At 36.2% G+C, this 17,782-nt stretch overlaps 1 protein-coding gene across 1 annotated transcript; it reads right to left on the reverse strand.

The window, feature by feature from the left end:
* Positions 1 to 676: 676 nt before the first annotated feature.
* LOC106925975 (glucocorticoid-induced transcript 1 protein-like) lies at positions 677 to 13,497 on the reverse strand. The gene is made up of 8 exons (XM_015000573.2): positions 12,803 to 13,497; positions 11,153 to 11,298; positions 9,638 to 9,739; positions 9,254 to 9,370; positions 6,227 to 6,355; positions 5,977 to 6,151; positions 5,246 to 5,408; positions 677 to 3,310 (listed from the first exon to the last, which is right to left on the reverse strand). The coding sequence occupies exons 1-8, from the start codon at positions 12,924 to 12,926 to the stop codon at positions 3,034 to 3,036; spliced, it is 1,233 nt and encodes a 410-aa protein (XP_014856059.2). The 5' UTR covers positions 12,927 to 13,497; the 3' UTR covers positions 677 to 3,033.
* Between the last annotated feature and the right edge of the window lie 4,285 nt (positions 13,498 to 17,782).

Consider the following 17,782-nt stretch of genomic DNA (forward strand, 5'->3'; position numbering starts at 1 on the left):
TCTACATTTATCCAGAGACCTTTCCTGAAAAAACAAATTAGCTTTTCTTTGCTAAATATGGCAAGTTTTTAAAGAAAGTGACCAAAATTCTGTCGTTACTGAAAATAGTCAATCAAGCCAAAAAAAAAAGAAAAGTCAAACCTATAAGACTTTTTTTAAATACAACAAATGTGCAAAAGCTACAATCATGTAAAGAGAAAAAAGTAGGAAGTAGGAAATTTCTGCCAAAAGTCAAATTTTAAATTAATCTCAGAAAATTTGTACAAAAAGATTAGGACATTTCTGAGTTTTAATGTTGAAAATGTTTGACTTTTGAAAGTTTTTTTCTAGAAAATTTCTGAGATAAATCACTAAACTTCTGAAAATTTTGGCAGAAATTTACTCCGCCTTTTACTTTCTGCAGGCCTGGAGGCACGCAGCGCTGCTGAACACCCTCCTCTGCTGCCAGCCAATCCCAGCCGGGGACGAGAACCCTGGCTATTAAAGTAAAGGGCGGAGTATTTCATTTACAACATCCCTAATCCCTCTTAACTTTTGGATCAACAATAAATATCCATTTTGAAAAATTAAAAATGAAAAAAAATGGGCTACTTTATTTGCTTGATTCTAGGTTGCTTTTTTTTTGACAGATGTGGTAAAAAATTTGAGCTAAGTGGAGAAATGACAGAAACCAGAGTTTATCGTCACACTATGTTTATGTGGACAGAACACAGAACCTGAGAAACAGCAAATTCCCAACATCCAAACAGAAAGGAAGCATTTTGTATCAAACGGGAAACAACAACTCTATTCTGTATTTTTAATAATAATAATAAAAAAAACTACAAGTTAGTCAAAAGATCAATCAAGTCTCCATCACCATGCTCACACACTCACACACACATAAATCTGTCAGACACTTTACCCAGAAATGTGTAAAAAGTGGGGAAAAAAACAAACATCCTCTCCTGGAAGTGCATAAAACTCCACCCGATGATGAAAAACCTGCCACAAACGAACATCAACAAAACTAGAAATAACAGGAGATTTTTTTTTCCTTTTAGCTTATGCTGCAGGTAACTGATAAAGACGTACAAAATACACTTTACTACTCTTAAGATTTACAATGAAGTACAAAAAGAATGAATGTAAAAAAAAACAACAAAAAAAAACATAGAATTGCAACTCAAAGGTAGCAGTTCAATCTGTGCAAACATGTCTACCGGAAATAAAACTAGTTGATCGACTTGTCAGCTTGGCAGAACGAAAACATATCAAAGCAAACATGAAAGGCGACGCATCTATACCACTAAAACTGGTTAGGTAGTCAACTAGGCCGTGAAACCTCAAAACTATCAACATGGCGTCAAAAACACACCTACCTGGTGTGCTCTTGATACACCAACATCGAAAAACAACATCTTTAACTACTAACTCATACATATTTCTACAAAAACAACAAACTACCTTAAAGCAGGAAGCTGAAGCTCTTGGGTGTAAATGCTACCCAACTCCAACAAACGGAAATTTCCCTACGGCCAAGTATAATAAAACAAAATAAGTGATTTCATTGTCTTCTCTTGAGTCAAGCAAAGATTACCAGCTGATTTGTCATGCACTAGCAACATCCAGTTACACATAAATATCTTTGAATACCTACAAAAAGGAAGAAAACTCATTTTAATAATAGGTGAGTGTTCTCAGAAGACCTAGACTCCTGATATTTTGGACAAACGTAAAAAAAGAGGAGGATCTAGGCAGGAAGTGAAGTCAGTAAAGTCAAAGCTCTGTTTCATGTTGTTTTTTTGGCCATAAATTTCTTTGGAAAATAAAACTGATTGACCCAAATTTAAATGTTTTGAGTTCCTGGAAGGAAATTGTAGCTTATAAAGTCTTTCCTTTGGGTTTCGACGGAGCTCAGAAGTGTTCATACCCCTGGTAAAATGTCGTTTTTTAAAGGAAATCCTGATAAGTAACCAAAACTTTCCACTTTTAGAGCGACATATTCTGAACTGATCCGTTAAAGAGAAAATATTTTTGGGGAAAAAAAGCAGCAATGACCTCTTGTTTTGATTGCATTCAGATTTTCTACCATCTTTCTAGTGAATCTATTAGCTCATTGTTTAAAGGTACCAGTCATAAGAAGGCTACAAATAAAATTCCTCAGCATTATTTTCCATAGCATTTCACCAGGAGAAAGTTATCCAAAAACAATAAAGCCAAACCAAGAATAAAGCAAAACATGAACCTGTCAGGAAGGCAACAGCAGCACTGATTCTGTATCAGACGATATATTCTATTATCCATATATCTAGAATAAGAAGAAGGGAATCAAGACATGGTGGTGGCATCATTATCCTGTGGGTTTGGTTTAATTTTTTTGATAATGGTGGATAAATTTCTGACAACTTTCATGAATTTTTATGCAAAACCTTCAGGATTTATGCTAGAAAATAAAAATTAGAAGTCCAAACATACAGTTAAGCACAAAATTATTGCATCAAATTATTATATTATTTTAATTTTACTGGGATGTGGATGTAATTTGAATGTTTGTGAAGCTCAGCCAGATGGAGCCAAGACTCTCAAACCGATTACTGAGAAGGATATAAGTAATTTGCAACACAATTTTTAATGAAAATGTAAATAAATACAGCTCATTTTACAGTTTTATCTTCAGAAATAATATTTTGGTTTAAGGTGAGATTTAAATTCAAATATGTCAGGAAATAATAATAATTTGGGGCTTAAATGTAGATTTACAAACAAAATGAATGAATTTGGATTAAAATTAGAGTTAAATTTAACTGAAAGTGCATTGGACTAAGAGAAGTCGTCACAATAAAAGGTGGAAAGAGTTGATTTATCAGGAAAAACACCTAAAATTTCACCAGGGGTGTTTTACACTACCACATCATTTATCTGCCCTCCTCCAGAGTTATTCATAAATCAGATTATTTTATATCTAAAGAAGAAGAGCAGTTCAAACACACCTGTCCTGGTCCAGGTAAACATTTGCATCATCATTTTCACAGAAAAGAGCTGCAGCTGCAATCAGAAGGCGAGTGCCTCTCCCGAAGCGTCTCCCAGCACGGCGGAGGCGGCAGCCGGATCCGGGGAGGCGCCGCGGTTCCCGGCGGACGGCGTTCCCTGGCCGGAGCAGTTCCCGACGGGAGAGACTGTGAGGCTGCGGATCAGCAGGTCCATGGAGGGGAACAGGGGCTTCAGCAGGCTGACGGGGCAGAAGGCCGAGCCGCCGTGGGGCGTGAAGTTCACCTTGTTGGGGTCAGGGCAGGAGGAGACCGGGGCCTCCTTGTGGTGGTGTGGGATACTGCAGGAGAGAGCAGGACTTGGGGTTGGATCGAGGTCATCATCATTAACTAAAAGATTTAACTGAAATTATAGCAATATCATGTCATATCACATTCATTAACCTTCAAACTGATGTGAAATTCATTTTAGTTTACGTTTAGTAAATTACGGCGCGACATTTTCCTCCTGGTGGCAAAATGACGACAGCAAAAGTTGTGAGAAAACACCAGAGTTGGGAAGTAACTAGTTACATTTACTCAGATACATTTACTTGAGTAATCTTATTATAAAGTATTTCTTCTCTTACTTCAATAAAATTTCTGGATTTTCTTCCCACTGAATGAAAAACAAACATGTTTTAACCAGACAAAAACACACAGCCGCTGTTTATGTGAAAGTTTATGTTTTTTATTGAAAGAAACTGATTTGGAAACATTCATTTTGCCTGATTTTGTTATTTTGTTGCTAATTATGTGAATTACTGTTATCTGTGTCCTTAAAATATCAACATTTCCACTCATTACTATATCATTTTTAAACATTAAATGATTAATAATCTGATTGGAAAGTTTATTCGGTACTTGAATAAACTTTTTACCAAATACTCTTTTACTTTAGTAATTTCTTGGATGGATATTTTTACTTTTACTTGGAGTAAAAGTAAATGTAGTAGTGCTGCTCTTACTTGAGGACAATTTTTGGATTCTCTACCCAAACTTGCTTGATTGCTTAGCAATAAATCAATACATTTTTTGAAAATAGTATTTTCTGTTGAGTATTTGTTACCCAATCACGATAACATACTTTGAGATTATTGAATTTTGCACTCAAAACTAAACCAACGTATGAAAAAACTAAAACCATCACTATAACTACTGAAAACTAAACAATATTTAACAAATAAACAGAATTACAATGAAAACTAAACTACAATGAAAAACCTAAAACTTTTATAATTCTGGTTTAGATTCATGAATGTTCAGATTACCAATATATGTGCAATGTGCCTGAAAAAGGAGCTAACTATCGTCACTGTAAACCAGAAGCTGTTAGTTTAACTCATGAGTCAGAGGGAGTGAGAGACTAAAACCAAGACAAACAGGAATAAAGACGCAGCTTCACTTCCTATTAGTGATTTTACGCCTAATAAGTTTCAACAGTTCAGCTCATTTTCAGTCAATAATGCAAAACAATTTCCACCCATCATGAAAAGTGGAAATGAAACCAGATATTCTCCCAGGCTGAGCAGGAATAAATATTTTTTTCAGTTTATCTACACAAATAAATAACTAAAAAAATAATCTAATTTTACGCTGCTCATCAGAAAAGATTGATGTGTCGGACTCATCTGAATCCTAAACCGTTTCTGTTAAAGCATCAAATAACAATCCTGCTGGCATTTGGAAAGTTTGTTCATTTCATGTAAACATTCAGTTGTTTTTTTATGCACAAATATTCATATCAATCGCTTTATATATATAACATTTCAGGCAAAATAATGTTTATTTTCCTATTTAAAAAGAAGATTTATTTGTTATTTGCATGTTTTATTGTATTTTTAAGCTTAAATGAAAAATCTACAGAATGCGCTTTTTTTAAAGATGATTAATCATCACAATAACCAATAGATTATTACATTTACTTGAGTAACTTTTTTTTTATTTACCTTTAGGAGTATTTTTACATTTTACTTTTATTTGAGTAAACTTTCTGGATTTTCTACCCACTGAATGAAAAACAAACATCTTTAAGCCAAAAATTCACCAGACACACACCTGCAGTTTTTAAGTTTTTTATTGAAAGAAACTAATTTGAAAAAAATCTCTTTTGTCTTATTTTGTTATTTTTTGTTAATTGTATGAATTATTGTCATTTTTGTCCTTAGAATACCTAAATTTCCACTGAACTTTATATTATGATGCTGCCTAAACTCAGATTATCTGCAGAACGGTACCTGATCTCCTCCCAGACTCGGACCTTCTCGCAGCCCTCTGGAGGTTCTCGCTGGAAGCAGAAGCTTTTGTTGAGTCCTGGAGAGGAGGAGATTTGTGGCGGCTGGTTGAGCTCGGCCTCACTGTGGGAGGAGACTGGAGACAGCGGACACTTCTCTACTGAGCCTGAAGCAAAAGGAAAAAATGCAAATGACACATTTGTTTGCTACTTCATTAAAGGAGACTCATTACTCTTCCTTTCACAGGTTAGGATGAGTTTATACAAAACAGTTTCATCATATGTTTTGGTCAAAATCATTCTTGGAAAATGAGAATTTAGTCCGATCAGTGAATGAGCCGTTTTAGGGCTCCGTCACTTTAAATCCAAACAAACAGCTTCTGGCCACATTTACACTCGCATATGAAAATGGCTGCAAATTACACAACTGTACATCTTTGAAAAGCAGAAGTGGAGCCTACTGCACAACAAACATGAGTACAGGGAGTATTTTCTGGATGACAAATCAACAACAAAGCACTTTTCTTTTCCAGCAGCCATTCTACAGCTCATACAGCAGTAAAAACCAGATAACCGTTGAATGAGAGCTAAGGTTTTTGAAACGGCTCGTTTTCCAGACACCAAAAAAAACATTAACTTGTTTTTAAGTGCTTGGGTTGATTTTAAAAGCCAAATGCAAGTATAAAAACATCCAAAATGTGGATTTATTTTGCATAATAAACGATATAAACTAGCCTTGGTGAGCCTCTAGGTGCAGGGGAGCATCTAGAGCATTAGATGGAGGCGAAGCGCAGGGGGAGGAGCAGTTAGAGGAGGATGAGAGGGGTGTGGTGGCGCGGTCGCTCTGCGAACCGCTGCTGCAGCTGTGCAGAGGCACCGGAGCGCGGTGACCGTCTGGAACTTCAAGCAGCTGACGAGAAGGAGAACAAAATAAGTCGGGCATCACTGTGATTTTCTGAGGACAGGAGACATGAGAGACACCTACCCTGTGCTGTGGGGGAGGAGACTGGCTGATGAACATGCCCTCCAGCTCCTGGTTGAGGCCCTCCACGCTGCAGCGCAGGCGGGGAACCAGAGTAGACAGAGGGGAGAGGGGGATGGGAACCGGCTGGGTCTGAGGACACAAACACAAATCCACTTAACTTTTAGTTCACTTTAAAGGCAGCTCCTGACTTCAGCTCAACAACCACATAAATGACCAGTTCAGCTATTTGATATAGATTAATCAATCAATCAAGTTTATTTGCAAAACACATTTCAGCAACAAGGCAGTTCAAATGCGTTACATCATAAAAAAAGCATACAAAAAAAACACAGTTATAAAACACAGCCAACAATTGTCAAGTTTTGACTCTACACAGGTGGCTTCTTAGTCTCGATTTAAAGGAACTGGTCTGCAGACGTGGCTCCGCCCCCTAGCCTATTGGCTCCGCCCCTTAGTATCTTAGCTCCGCCCCCTCCTCCACCAGTAGTTTTTCATAAATATTAAGCATTTACCTATTTAAAGGCTAAATAACCTGTATCTCACTAAACTGTGACTTGTGAGTAAGTTAGTTTTGTTTTGTTTATAGTTTACTAAAATATTTGCACTAGAAACTAGATCAAAAAAGGATTTGTGTTTTTTGAAGTGCAATTAAATACATAAAATTGTTTCTACTACTATCAATCTACTACTATAAAGTAATTAATGTTTAAGAGCAGATCAACACTCATTCAGACCCAAACGATCAAAAAATAAATAAATAAAACAAAGACCAAAAATGCTTGGTAAGATTTTGTGTTTTTGCAGTGTACTGTAAAGACATATCATTTTTTGTATAATTTTGGCTGTAACTTATAGTGCTGTAGCAATACACTAATCACATGATACAATACGATAAGCGATATTCTGCTCACGGTACGATATATATCACGATATTCAGCAAACGATACGATTAAATCATTTTCAAAGATTTTCTGAAAGATTTTAGTGATTTTGGTGACATTTTGTTACTGTACCAGAGACTTGGATTGAATTAACTGAACTGATGGTGTAATACTGGTGTAATAAATGTCATTTTGTTATACATTTGGCTTTGTGTATTTGGATATGCAGAAAATGAACCTTTTTTGTCTTACTCAATATATTATAATGTAATTTATTAGTTTTATTTAATTATTTAATTAACTGTAACCGGTCGTTTCAGTAAATGTCATTTTTAATGTATATGTGCAATTGGGTAAAAATGTAAAAATGTCATGTGTGATAGCTGTCATTTAATTCAAGTGGATTTTACATAAAAACTCAAAGAAGGATTTCATGTATCGATACTCGCAGATGAAAAATCGATACTTTGAGGAAAAAAATCAATAAATATCATAGAATTGATAAAATTACACAGCCGTAATAACTTATATTCTAGAAGAATAAACCGCTATAAAAAGGGATTAGAAACAAAAAAAAATAGAGAAAAGAGTGTACTGTAGCATTGTTTAAAAATTTAAACATATAAATATATGAGATGAGAGTATTTTAACTTCTACTCATATCTAGAAATTATAAAAATACTTACAACTTCTGTGTACCTTCTGTACACAGAAGTTGGGCCAGAACTGGATCATCACCAGGACAATGAACCCATGTCTTTCTGCTGAAATGTAGCCGAGTTGTAAAGAAGAATGGGACAAAATTCCTTCACAACATTGTAAACGACTGAAGCATCCAGAACACCAGCTAATGTTGCTAGTGGTGGTTTTGAATGCACGTCATTTTCCCAGTGTCGAAAAAATTCATTCTTTCATCTTTCAAGAAAAGAAAATGAATGGTTCACACTAAAATGTCCAAATCCAATAAGGTCAAAAGTCCAGAAAAAGAAAAACTCAAAGCATATATCCAATATCTAATGCTAAACTGTAGGAAATTGTTCAATTTTATCAGAAATTTTGCTTGAAACAATGATTAGCTTAATAGCTTTTCATGCAATTAAGCTAATTTCTTCAGTGTAAATAAAATTTAATGATCTGCACTCAAAAAAAATACAGATTACAATGGAAGGGGTGAGAAGGCGCTGCAGAATGAATGTGACATTTTATTGAGCAATGACTGGATTTCTAAGCCATGCCTCTTTGGTTCCACAATCACAGCTTCTCATTATCGAGTGCTTGGTCACAGTAAACTCAAAAGATGTGAGAAAAAAAACAGAAAAACGGATTTGCAATGGGTGTTGCTGGACATTGCAAAACTTTGCAATATACTCTGAAAGGTAAAAACCCAGAGAACTGGGTTTAAGAAAGCTGTTATGTTCCAATTACACTTCCCCTAAAAACAAAACAAGTTGTTGCTTAATTTTTCTAACGGATTAACTGACTTGGCTAGAAAAACTCTTCAGTAAACAAGCATCCAACTCTGCTAAGGATCTTTGCACAGGCAGGAGTTTGCTGAGATGCTAGGCTAATGCTAGCTTGTTTCCTCTCGGTTTTGATACGATTTGTTGATAACTCAGCTCATATCGATGTTTCCTTGTGGGTTTTAAACCATTATTAGCAGACAGAATTGAAAGAAACAACACTTCTGTTGCATCAGGAAGTAAAAGCTATGGTTTAATTTACCAATTGTTGTTATGAAAGTGTGACGTGATGGATTTTTGGGTCTTTCCCACAACAATAAACCATGAAATGAGCCTAGACTGACTGCCTTTGTTACTCTAAAAGAGCCAGTATAAACTACGAACTGATTTTATTTTAAACAATTGTGACCACAAGCCTCAAAAACCAAATCAAGTGTGCAATTACCAAACACTACAAAATGACCAGCTGTGCTCAAAAGCAGAACTATGCCTTTCTTCCTAAGAAGAAGAAGCACATGTGATGTAGTGATCTTCCTGTTGCTTCAGTGCTTTAATTCAGTCACTTCCTGTAAATAGTTGCACACTCGATGTATAAATTTGAAAATTGGACACAGCAGACAGTCGTAGTAGAAGACTGTGCAGCCTCAAAGGGCCGCTGTGTTTGTTTGATGATGATGGTAAAGTACCTGAGTTGCTCCTAGGCTGCAGCTCCCATGAGGATAGCAACACTGACGATCTTTGTCATGCACCCCAGAGGCTACAGGTTTGCTGCCCTGCTGCAGTTGTTGTTTCAGTTTGACAATCTGCAAAATAACACAGGTTACAGCCAATTACATTTGTGCATACATCGGCATTGATAGCTTTAGTCATGCATATTAAAAAAAATAAAAATCATCTGCAAATAACAGATGAAATATGCTGAAACCAGACTTTTATGTGCATGTAGGTGAGAAAACAGGAAGTTTCCGAGCAGCAGATGAGATCACTGCTCAGAAAAGTGTTTTTTTAATGAGCCTGGCCACTTGAATCCAGAGTTATAAACCTGCTGAGGAATAAAAGCAGAGACTGACTTCTCGAAGATGCTCAGTGCTGCCCCACGATGCCGAGCGTCTGTGGCTGCCGCTGGTGCTAGCTCGCCTGCTCCTGGACTTCTCCACCCATGACTCCGGAGTCTACAGATTAAAAAAAAAAAAAAAAAAAAGGTTTTCAATGTGAATTTTTAACTCAGATCATCACATCAACCGAGTCTGGTCAAAAAACAGCGACAAGAATAAACCTCACATTACATCAAAACCTCTGGTCTAGATCACACAGATAAGGTGGTTTTATCTTGTTCTTGACTTGATATTTTAAACAGTTAACACCCACAGACTGCTCTTCACACTTAGAAGAGCAAAAGAGCAGGAGAAACTGAAAAACAGAGCGAGTGGAGGATGTGGGCAACCGAAGAGCAGTGGCGAGAGCCTGCACACAGAGCAGAGAGGATGGGTGCAGCCAGAACAGCCTCATCAGCTGACTTCAGTCACTGTTCTCATGGCTGTGGTTCACACTATGTAATAGCTGTGCAAGCACCGGACACTGCCTCCCCCTCTCTCGCTCTCGCTCTCCCCCCCTCCTTCTGCTCACCGTCTCACTTCTATCTTTGCAGAAAACTGCAGGGAAATAAATAGACACCATGACTCAAACCTATCTGTCCATTTAAACTAAACTAAACTGAAAATCCATGCAGAGCTTTAACAAAATAAACTCAAAGTTGTGACAAACTTATTCCTCTGACTCACTTTTAAACTCCTACAATATCAAATGCTGCAGAAGTTGTTGCGGTAAATGATAATATTGTCATTCTGAGACCATTTTCAACTAGAAATAAAAACATATTGACGCAGGTATAACCTCTCAAATGTACATTTCTACAGAACATTCAACACTGGAACTGGAAAATATTTTAAATGTACAAAATGAACAAACAAAACAACAATAATTAAAATGGATCATTATGTCTCGATAACCAAAAATAATAATTCAGGCAAAAGTGACAAGAAGTGCAAACTAGCTACTTCTTACTGAGTGTCAAATGTAGCAATAAATAAATGAATCGCATTATAAATTAAAACAAGATCAATAATTTCCATTTGCATAATTTTTTTTTTTTTTTATTTTCTCTCAGAAACTGGATGAGAAGTTTTCATTCGGGTGCTTTGGTCTCAAACAGCCCTTTTTTGAAGGATAATTTTGTTTACAGAGATTATATTTGTTGTTTCTCTTGGATATTCAAAATGACTTCCAGTTCCAGAGTTAAATGTTCTCTAGATTTTAAAGTTTATTAATCTTTGAGAATGCGTCATTACCATTATATTAATTGAAAATGATCTCAAAAACAACAATATTATCGTTTATCGCAATAACTTCTGGGACGATTTATCATCCAGTAAGATTTATTGAGTTTCAAAATGGAGGATTTCCATTGACATTAAAGGGAAGCTTCTCTTTAACGAATGGAAATGATCACATTAATGTTAATTTACTATGCAACCAGTCGATTTATTGCTGATTAACTCTCACACTTATCTCCATTTAGAGCACACCTGGGTTGATTTGTCCTTGCAGGACGGACCGCAATGGACTTCGGGTTCTTTCGGCCAGTGTCCCTGCAGGTACGGCCCGATGATGGCGTCCAGTGACATCGTCCGTCTCATCCCCGAGCTCAGCTGGTGCAGCCTGGGCTTTCCAGCTACAAACGTTCCAGAAAAACGGAATGTATTTTTTTAAAAAGGCAAGCAAGTTGGACATTTTACATCAGAAATTCATGTTTTTGTTTAAACATCCGGTTTTGTAAGGGAATCTGAATATTTTGGAATAATTCTAGACAATGAAAAGATAAATATTTAAGTTCCTTCTATGAAAATCTGCATCTCAATTTCCTCATCAAATCTTAAAACGACCGGTGTTCAATAAGGACATCAGAACTTTTCACAGAAACATCGCCAATATTTATATGGATGTTGCACATGGTTTTACAGCACTGCCCCTGCCCTACCTGTTGCTGTAAAAAGCTACTAAACTTCACTGCCTAGAAACAGATGATAAACCCAGACAGTCATGGTGTGAAAACTGAACGAACCGCACCCATTGAAGTTACACAGGCTGACTAATTACCCAGCAAATATCAGTTTGTTACATTCATAATGTTACACTATAAAGAAAACGCATAACAGCTCTTATTTTAAATTCATGCATACAAAAGCATAAATCAATGTTTAAGACTGTAATAACTAACGTGCTATGTACAAATATTGCTTTCCCGTTTAAAATAAGAGCAGTTTTTTAAAAGCTAGTTTGGTGTAACTAGTTATTCTGGTGGTCGTATCTAGATATAGTGCTACTAGGTTAAAAACCAATAACTTTTTTAAACCACCTCATGAATACATTCAATAAGACAGGAAAAGGGTTTGTGAAACTGCAGTAACCTTTAAGCTACTCCTGCCCTTTTGGAGGAGAACGAAACTTCTCCAGATCAGAAAACAAATTAAAACTTTATTTTGCAAATAGAAAAATCAGTATATGTTACTCACTTCCTATTTGTTTACCTAACATTTAATGCAACATTTAAAGCCTAAATTAAAAGCCCATTAGTGTTTGATTATTGGTATAATCTTATTTCTTCCTATGCGGTGTTACCACACAGGGTGTTTCGTTAACAGTGGTGTGCAATAAACAACTTCAGCTAATAATAAACAAGTAAAAAAAACAGATTATCAGTGCATTTCCACAATAGAATGATAAAGTACTAGCAATAGTTTTTAGATCAATATTTTCCACAAATATCAACTTTCTTGACTTTTCTGCACTTTAAAGCGTAAAAATAGATATAAAATGGTGGTTGTTTAAAAAGTGTAACATATTTCCCCCAGTAGACATTTATTCAAATTATAAGTCGCCCTTTGTCAAAACATTTGCAACTCTTCACGAGTTTTATTCAGCTGTGCAGAGAGCAAAGATGGCTCTGATCTAGAATTACAGATCATGTCCAGATTACAGCTAAATAAGTCAAAAATATTTTGCATTTAAAGCATTAATTGTCTGGAGTAACTTTCCTATTAAAAATAGTTTTGGGGGGATAAATATGACATCTTTCCGGAGTAAAAGTTGTGTAAAAAATCCTCGTCATCCTTGACTGATATGTTATATAAGTTTCTGTTTCCAGTCAGAGCTTAACAGGTGTTTTGAGTCCATACCTGACTTCCCATCCCTCCGGTTCGGTCGCGGTTTGCTGGCCAGCCTGAAGGGAACAGTCGCCTTGAGGGGCTGCGGACCCAGAGAGCCAGGCCGGGGATGTCCAGCTCCACTTCGGCTGGACATGTCTGCGGGAACCAGCTTGAACTAATCACCTAAAAACTGGCAGCCCAGCTTCAGATGTATGAGTTGGGCTGCTGCTCGTAGCTTGGCTAAAGTTACCCACTGCAGCTCTTCCTCCTGTAGTGATGATGATGATTACTCGAAACCGTTACAAACTTCTCCCCTGAACCGCACACATAACACTTTCACAGTGAATTAAAGAAGTTAACGTCACTCAGCTCGACATATAAACGTTTTATTGTGCAAGCGCCGTCGCTAGTGATACTTTTTTTGTTGTTGTTGACTTGGTCGTTTTCGAGTTAGCAGCCTAGCAAAGCAAAGTTTCTTTGTGAGGATGTTGAGATGTTTCACCCCTCTGTCGAACGAGGAAGCAGCTCCAGCTTCAAAAAAAGTCACTCTCACGTCAACTCCTCCGTCTTCAGAGCTCATTTAGAGGCCTGTTTCATTATGTGTTTTTCGGGCCGAGGTGTGTTTTTGACGGCCTTGAAAGTTGCGAAAGTAGACGTGGTTGTCTTCCCCCTCCAGTGTTCTGGCTTTAATGGCAAACTCAAAACACTTCCACCGCAACCACGCTGGAGTGGATTTAATTATGCCAAACTTAGACGCAGCTCTGACTTCTGATTGGCTGGTGGGGACTCGCTCTTGAACCCTATTGGTCAATGCCCCATCAATCTGTCAAATCTCAAACAATAAAATTTTCTGTCCCCACCCCCATTCATACGTCGCATTAACAGATTTACTACGTTTAAAATCCTCCTAAACATAAATAAACATAAATACAAAATTTTATGTTGTTGGGGCTGTAAATTCTCATTTTTATTGATACCCACATCATTACAGATGAACAGACTGCTTTCAAAAGTGACAATAAATAACTTCTGGCAAGTTTTTAAGGATACTAGCCAAACTCCTCTGTAAAACCAGACATTGAAAGGAATAAACAAGTTACAATTGTGATGGTTTCCATCTCATTAAATCAGTGGCACACATAGAGCTATAAAATTTCTACTTGTCAGCATATTCCTTTAATAAAAAAACATAAAACTGAGAGAATGATCATATTTAATTGCTAACAATAGTTAGCTCCAGATCAACCAATTAGCAGATCCCAGAGTGAATGATAAAGAGCAGATCGTCATATATGAAAATTGTTGATTTGTTGTGCCTCAAAACGTTTGTTGCAACCCTGATTTGAGGTTTTGTTCAGGTGAATTTTCTGTCACAATGAAGGGTGGAAATTTCTTGCAGACCAACTAAACAACAGCAAAGTGAAACCATTATCACACTCAATTTCCATTTCATTTTATACATTTTCTTTTTGTTTTTATTCATTTAAAATACATTTTATTGTTAATTCGTTGCATAGAACAAAAGGCAGAGAAGTGAGAAACATAATAAAACAGAAATATATGAAAATATACAATTGAAAAACACATGTACAATAAGTTGGTAATATGAAGAACACTATCTTTTAACAGCTTAACCCAGAAACCTGTACAGTAGTCTGGTTGTTGTGCATTTCATGTTAACTTTCAAAAAGTTCACAAAGAGGATATGAGGAGTCTCTCATGCTTCAGTGCTCTGTACTTTCTCAGGCACCCTCTCTAGATTCTGCAGGGCTGTCAAGGTTCAGTTGTTTATCTACTACTACTGATTCTGGTCTCTTAGGAAAAAGAGGGCACAGCTGTATTTTTAAAAAGTCTATAAATAAAAGCAAAATGAGAGAAAATAAAAAAAAGACAACATGAATCTGCAGGATTACTTGAGTACATTTTAGAGTACTTTTACCCAAAGGTGTGTAGAGTATCCAAACATTGTCCTCATGTAAGAGTAGCACTACTTCAACATATTTTTTACTCAAGTAAAGTAAAAAGTAAGTACTCAAGAGTGAAAAGTATTTGGTAACAAATCTACTCAAGTACTGAGTAAATGATCAAATTACCTATCATTAATATTTAAAAATAACACAATGAGACAGACCAACATATAAAGTTAGGTGGAAATGTTGGTATTTTAAGGAAGAAAATGACAATAATTCATTCAAGTAGCAAAAAATAACAAAATCAGGCAAAAGAAAATGTTCCCAAATCAGTTTCTTTCAATAAAAAACTTTTAACAAAAACTGCAGATGTGTGTCTGTCTGGTGAATTTGTTTGTTTTTATTCAGTGGGCAGAGAATCCAGAAATGTTATTCAAGTAAGAGTAACAATACATCATAGCAAAATTACCCCAAGGTACAGCGTAGTAGAAATACTCAGTACATTTTTCAAAAAATGTTACTTAAGTAAATGTAACACCTTACTGTGCTTTTCCCTAGATACGATGTTTGACTTTCTCCAAGATAACATATAATCAAAATATGTCTCCATCTTCGTCATTTGTTCAACCAATAACTGCCAGCTGGGTGGTGTGTGTGTGCGTGTGCGTGTGTAAGCGGGACAGCGTGCTTTGTGTGAGATAAATGTCCTGCCTCTGTGTGAAAGGGAGTGCCATCGGTGGGGACAGGGGAAGAGGGCAAAAGATAACGTGACACCGCTTTCTCAAGCTGATCCCAGACCAGCGCAAAACCTCAACGTGTTCCCTCATCAAAACCGCGCAGATCCAAAATTGTGCCCTCCTCGAATGGATTCATGCCTCCTAACGCAGCGATAACGGGTTTCCATATGGCTTCGGGTGCTTGTTAGGGTACTATAATTAACTAAAACTAGCAAAAACTGAAATTGAGAAAACATTTTTGTTTATTGAAATAAATAAAAACGGTAATTCATGAGGTAAAAATATAACCAACTGGAACTACATCGCGCGTTTATGTAACTAAAACATACTGATATTATAGCTATAATACTCTTCGTTTTCGTGTTCTCCGCCACTCAAGCTGTTTACGTCATCTGTCGGCAACTTACGGCACTCCATACCCCTTCTGGCAGCATTTAAGCTAGTCCGCTAAAATGGCAACAGCTAAAGCTGGGATAAAACGCCACAGTTTATCCTGAATAACTGAATAACTAAATTCAATTTAGAAAATTATACCTTCTGTTGAGTATTCATTACCCAATCATAAAAAAATCTTCCAACGTTTTTTTTTTAAAATTCTGCCTCTAAAAGTTAACCAAAGTATATAAAAAAGTATAACTATAACTAACAATAGTTAATTAATCATTATAAAAACTAGCAAGCACACTAAAAATTTAAACTAACTGAATTAGCTACAATGAAATAAACAAAACTAAACTATGATGAAAAAAACTATCCAAGAAATGATGTCACACATGCAAAGAAACTGAGACAAAGCCTGATAACTAAACTCAAACTCTTCACAAAACCCACTGGCATCCATTCATTTACAGCCAGGGAGCTAATTGGACAGTACGTCAATCAGGAATGCATGCCCCACATAAAGCATTTCCAACATTTACCAAAGGACCTTCAGCTAATGTTTGCTTAGCTCTGTCTATTTGTCTGAGGTAATGGATAAATGAGCCTAACCTTTGACCTGACGTGAACTATTTCAAACCTATCTGAAGGGAAAAGATGTCATGCAAGACAAAGTTAGCTTTGCAAAGGGAAACTGTGAAAACAAAGTGGAGCAGGGGGGGAGAGGGTGGCTTGGTGGGTTTCTTAGTATTACAGTAAATGACACTGAAGTCAGCAGATTCTGTGGTGTGGCTTTCTTCTGGTGTTAAATCGACAGAATAACTTGTCAGAGTTGTGAAAAGGAAGTTGAATGTCAAAGCAGTAAGATGAAAATTAACACTAAAGTCTCCTATACAACAAGTAACCTTCATAATAATGAAGATTTTTGTCAAAATGAAAATGTTAAAACTTATAACAGTCATTTTGGGGGTGGGAACATCTCAGGGGGCTTCAGATACACTGCAAAAACACAAAATCTTACCAAGTATTTTGGTCTAGTTTGAAAGCCCATCCAGTGAGGCTAAATTAAATAAATTTTGCAAAAAAAAGAAGAAAAAAAAGAAAACGTGGACCAGAATTCTTTCATTGTGACACAAAAGAGTAATTTTCAGTTGTCATAAATGCTTCAGTTTCTCCAAGCGTTGGATGACTTTTCCTTATTTCATAAATGAAACCCAACATCTAGTGACCTGAGAAACACAAAAATGTACAAAGTAATGTCTAATTACTAGTGTAATTCTCTCAAATTAAGAAAAAACTAACACATAAGTAACGTTTCAGCAAGATATGAGCTTTAAGTCAATAATTCCTTAATGTACATCAGACCAATTTCTGATGTGGGAAACGTTTGTCATGTTTATATTTGGTAGTTATTTACAGAAAAGAAATGTGAGTGGTGAGTCAGGAATTAACATCCTGAATGAAACGTGTACTAACTGCCTACAATGCAAAAAATACAAATCTTACTCAGCATTTTTAGTCTAGTTTCTATCTTAGTACACTTGAATTAAGACAAAACTAACATATAAGCAACTTTTCAACAAGACATAGGAGCTTGTTGTAAGTCAATAATTCCTTAATATTGATGAAAAATGTGGTAGTTCACTTGTAAAATGAAAAAAATGTTTTGTTATAAGTGAAATAATCTGCCAGTGGAACTCAAACTGGGTTGCTAGGAGACGGGCTGGCCTAGCAGGTGTTGCTAGGTAACGGCAAAGTGCCAGTTGATTGTCAAATAAGTGACATTAATCTGCCAGTGGAACTAAAAAAGCTTATAAAAACTCAGTATTAATTTTATTATTTTCATCGATGGCTAGACGTTTATCTCCAATCCATCCAGCAACTTTAGGAATAACCCCATAATCGAGAAATTTCAAATCTATATCTGACAGTGAAATGTTTATCTGGAGGAACAACAACATGTACACACCAGCAATTACTGTTTC

The sequence above is a fragment of the Poecilia mexicana genome, unplaced genomic scaffold, assembly GCF_051168715.1.
Source record: "Poecilia mexicana isolate PSO_F unplaced genomic scaffold, ASM5116871v1 scaffold_19, whole genome shotgun sequence".
Taxonomy (NCBI): Eukaryota; Metazoa; Chordata; class Actinopteri; order Cyprinodontiformes; family Poeciliidae; genus Poecilia; species Poecilia mexicana.